Source organism: Helianthus annuus, chromosome 12 (genome assembly GCF_002127325.2).
Source record: "Helianthus annuus cultivar XRQ/B chromosome 12, HanXRQr2.0-SUNRISE, whole genome shotgun sequence".
NCBI lineage: Eukaryota > Viridiplantae > Streptophyta > Magnoliopsida > Asterales > Asteraceae > Helianthus > Helianthus annuus.
The window spans coordinates 64,571,161-64,574,881 of NC_035444.2; the positions used below are offsets into that span (position 1 = coordinate 64,571,161).

Below are 3,721 nucleotides of genomic sequence, written 5' to 3' on the forward strand. Positions count from 1 at the left end.
CCGACGGATAGTTAAATTCAATTCAAGATGTCAAGTTTTAACATCATATTGCCATTCGAACTTGATAAAGTTTGACTTGAACATGACTTGACAAAAAGTTTACGTTACTAATTATCTACAAGTCAGAGGAAGCAAAGCTGTCACCTCCGATGGCTGCATTTATTCCACAAAAAGATATTAAAAATAATAGAAAAAAATATATCATACAATATGCCTTAACGTACGCTGCGTACGCGCGCGATGGTAAAGTCGCACGTTATGTTACCAAAAAGTGAAAATCGCATGTTGTAAAAAACCAAATATCACATGTTATAAAAAAAAGTTCGCATGCATGTTAAAAAAAAATTAAATTCGCATGTTAAAAAAACAAAATCGCCTGTTAAAAAAAATTGCATGTTAATACTGCATCTCGTACGCAGCGTACATTAAAACAGTTTGTACAATAACCGACCTCATAATAATATATTATACATAACAAATATACTTTATTGAACAAACCTCATTAACACATACAAACACCAATACACCATACTTGAAGTCTTACTAATCACCAACCGGTTGTTGCCTGAAGTTGTTATCTATTGCTTGCAACACAATGCAACTATCTCACTTCTTATAGACACAAATATAACCACACTACATTCCATTCATGCACTTAACCAACCACCCACAAAATGACAATTTTACCCTCCACCGATCGCCGGAACCAGTTCATCTTCCCAGCTGCGCTTGTGTCGCTTCTTTTTATCGCGTCTCTGCGAATTGTTCTTGAAAATTTGAAAAACAGCCACCACAGCCGCTCGTTTTTTTGGCAGCCGGGTGGTGGATATCGGGTGGTGAGACGGCCTGTTCATGTTTCTAACGACGAAGTCATCGAAAAGGGGTGCAATATATTTGAAGGGAAATGGGTTTGGGACAATGTGTCTCACCCACTCTACACAGAAGAAAGTTGTCCACTTTTGGTTAAGCAAGTGACTTGCCTGAAAAATGGGAGGCCTGATTCATATTATCAGAACTGGAAATGGCAACCTGATGGGTGCAATTTACCAAGGTCAAAAGTCAAAGTCAAACTGATTTTTTTAATTATTTTTCTTGGTTGATGTTCATAAATCCTAGATTCATACCATGGTTATGTCAAAGAACGGGTTTGGGACAGGTATTGGTAATCTCAGTTCTACACCCGATTGTAAAACTGTATCTCATACACAACCCAATACCCATCTAGTATCGGGTATACCCCTTATTTGTTAAAAACAATTTTCAAATACATTTGTTACTATTTTAATTTTAGTTTTATTACTCAAAGGGAATTAAATATGAAAACTAAAAATTAGTGGATTGGTAGATTACTCTATCACCCAAGAGCAAATAAAAAAAATAAAAACGATTGAAAATGTTTATGGGTATGGTTCGGGTAAACGGGTATGTTTGTCTCGAGTAATCAGGTCGGCTATTACCTAATACCATACCACAAACCTGTCCCATATTCTCGAAAATTTTTAAACTAACCTCATAGGTACCGGTATACCCGTCCCATTACTCACCCCGAGTGTTTCGAATATCAGGTTTACCCGTCAAACTCGGGTTCGTTTGCCATCCCTAATCATGGATGAATTTATGGTTTTGGCAGGTTTAATGCTTTGAAATTGTTGGAAATTTTGAGGGATAAAAGACTCATGTTTGTAGGGGACTCGGTACAAAGAGGCATGTTTGACTCAATGGTGTGTTTGGTCCAATCTGTAATTCCTGAGGGCAAGAAATCTCTTAAAAGGGTACCTCCAAGAAAGATTTTCAGAGCTGAGGTAGTATTTTTGCAAGTATATTTTTACAATATTTAATTCCATCAGTATATGGTCACATATTTCTACCCATTTTTTGTTGTTTCTGAATGTTAGGAATACAATGCATCTATTGAGTACTACTGGGCTCCGTTCCTAGTCGAGTCTATTTCGGATCATGCAACGAACCACACGGTATTGAAACGGCTAGTCAGGCTAGACTCGATATCCAACCACAGCAAACAATGGGAAGGAGTCGATATTTTGGTCTTTGAAAGTTACGTTTGGTGGATGCATAAACCAACGATTAATGCCACGTAAGTTCTTCATCCTAAACCGCAATGTTTTCATAAATGCATTGGTTATCGAATTGGCTGACAACATGTTGTCAGACCAGTTTTAAAAACTGGATGACGTCATAAATAATTTTGAATTTTAAAAAAGTATATGTGTAACTAGTTTAAAACAAAATATGAAGAGTTAATTGTCATTTTGTCCATATAGTTTGTCCAATTATGTCAATTCAGGCCAAATTTCAAATTTGTATCATTTTCGTCCCTAACATTCTTGAAACATGCTAGTTTTGTCCCAAAAAACATGAGTTAACTGTCATTTTCGTCCCTGTGGTTTGTCCAATTATTTGATACAACCTTAGTTTTTTGGACGGAATTGACATTTTTCAAGAACGTGGCCTTGACTGGCATAACCGGACGAAAATGACAGTTAACTCAAATGCGAAACTCTGAGTTTACAATTTAAACAAAATACGAAGCGTTCAATGAACAATATATGAAATCCACACCTCAAAGATCAAACATTATAGGTATGGGAACCTCAAGAATGTCCAGGAGTACAATGTAACCAAAGCATATAGGATAGCAATGGAAACATGGGCAAACTGGATAGAAACCAGCATCAATACTCATGATCAGAAAGTGTTTTTCATGACCATGTCTCCAACACACTTGTGGTAAGTAAGTTACCATATTACCCTTTTCGCGACCTGTGTCGTTAATGCTAAACACAAGATCTAACAACTACAGGAACTGGGAATGGAAGACTGGAGATGGTGGCAACTGTTTCGGCGAGTCACAACCTATACAAGGACCGTATTGGGGCACTGGTTCAAATCTTGATATTATGGGAATCGTTAAAGATGTTTTGGGACGGTTGCGAGTTAATGTTAGAGTACTAAACATTACTCAACTGTCGGAATACAGAAAAGATGGTCACGCGTCTATTTATGGTGAAAGGAAAGGGAAACTGTTGACAAAAGAACAAAGATCGGATCCGAAAAACTTTGCTGATTGCATTCATTGGTGTTTACCCGGAGTCCCTGACACGTGGAATGAGATCTTGTATGCGGTTTTGTTGCAGGATTATCGAAAATTTTGATATCGTAGATGGAACACAGCAATGTTGATTGATTTGCAAGAGTTTTGTAATGTTAAGCTGATTCTTTGAGGAAATAGTTATAGTATAAATGAAAAGAACACAATACCTGTGAAGCGATGTTCGAAGTGTACTCAATATACAATCGACACGATTATAACCAAACATATGTTACGAAACATGACGATTTTGTAAATAAAAGTTAGAGATAATGAACAAGAACAATTAGGAAGACGCTAAAAAAACGTTCATTTGAATTGGAGTAACTGTTTGTTTATATTGTTACTACGTCGCCAGATATTACTCGTATTTGCAAATCTAATGGGTAAACACAACATGATTTTAAGTATGTGCGAGTTAGGGTTAATATCTTTACACAAAATTGGGTCGTACATGAACACGATAAGACTTCATGGGTGGACATAAAAATGCCATTAACCCGATTAGATTTTTTTTGCATATTAATACTCTTAAATCACAAATTTACGACAAAAATTTCATATGTACATGAAAATAATTATGTTTAAACATTAAATTATAAAAAATCACTG

The 3,721-nt window shown here is 36.1% G+C and overlaps 1 protein-coding gene across 1 annotated transcript; it reads left to right on the forward strand.

The window, feature by feature from the left end:
- The first annotated feature begins 635 nt into the window (after positions 1 to 635).
- LOC110895208 (protein trichome birefringence-like 31) lies at positions 636 to 3,349 on the forward strand. Its single transcript, XM_022142488.2, has 5 exons — positions 636 to 1,051; positions 1,631 to 1,802; positions 1,896 to 2,095; positions 2,602 to 2,748; positions 2,822 to 3,349. Exons 1-5 carry the CDS (start codon positions 675 to 677, stop codon positions 3,171 to 3,173), a joined length of 1,248 nt encoding a protein of 415 aa, XP_021998180.1. The 5' UTR covers positions 636 to 674; the 3' UTR covers positions 3,174 to 3,349.
- Positions 3,350 to 3,721: the final 372 nt, after the last annotated feature.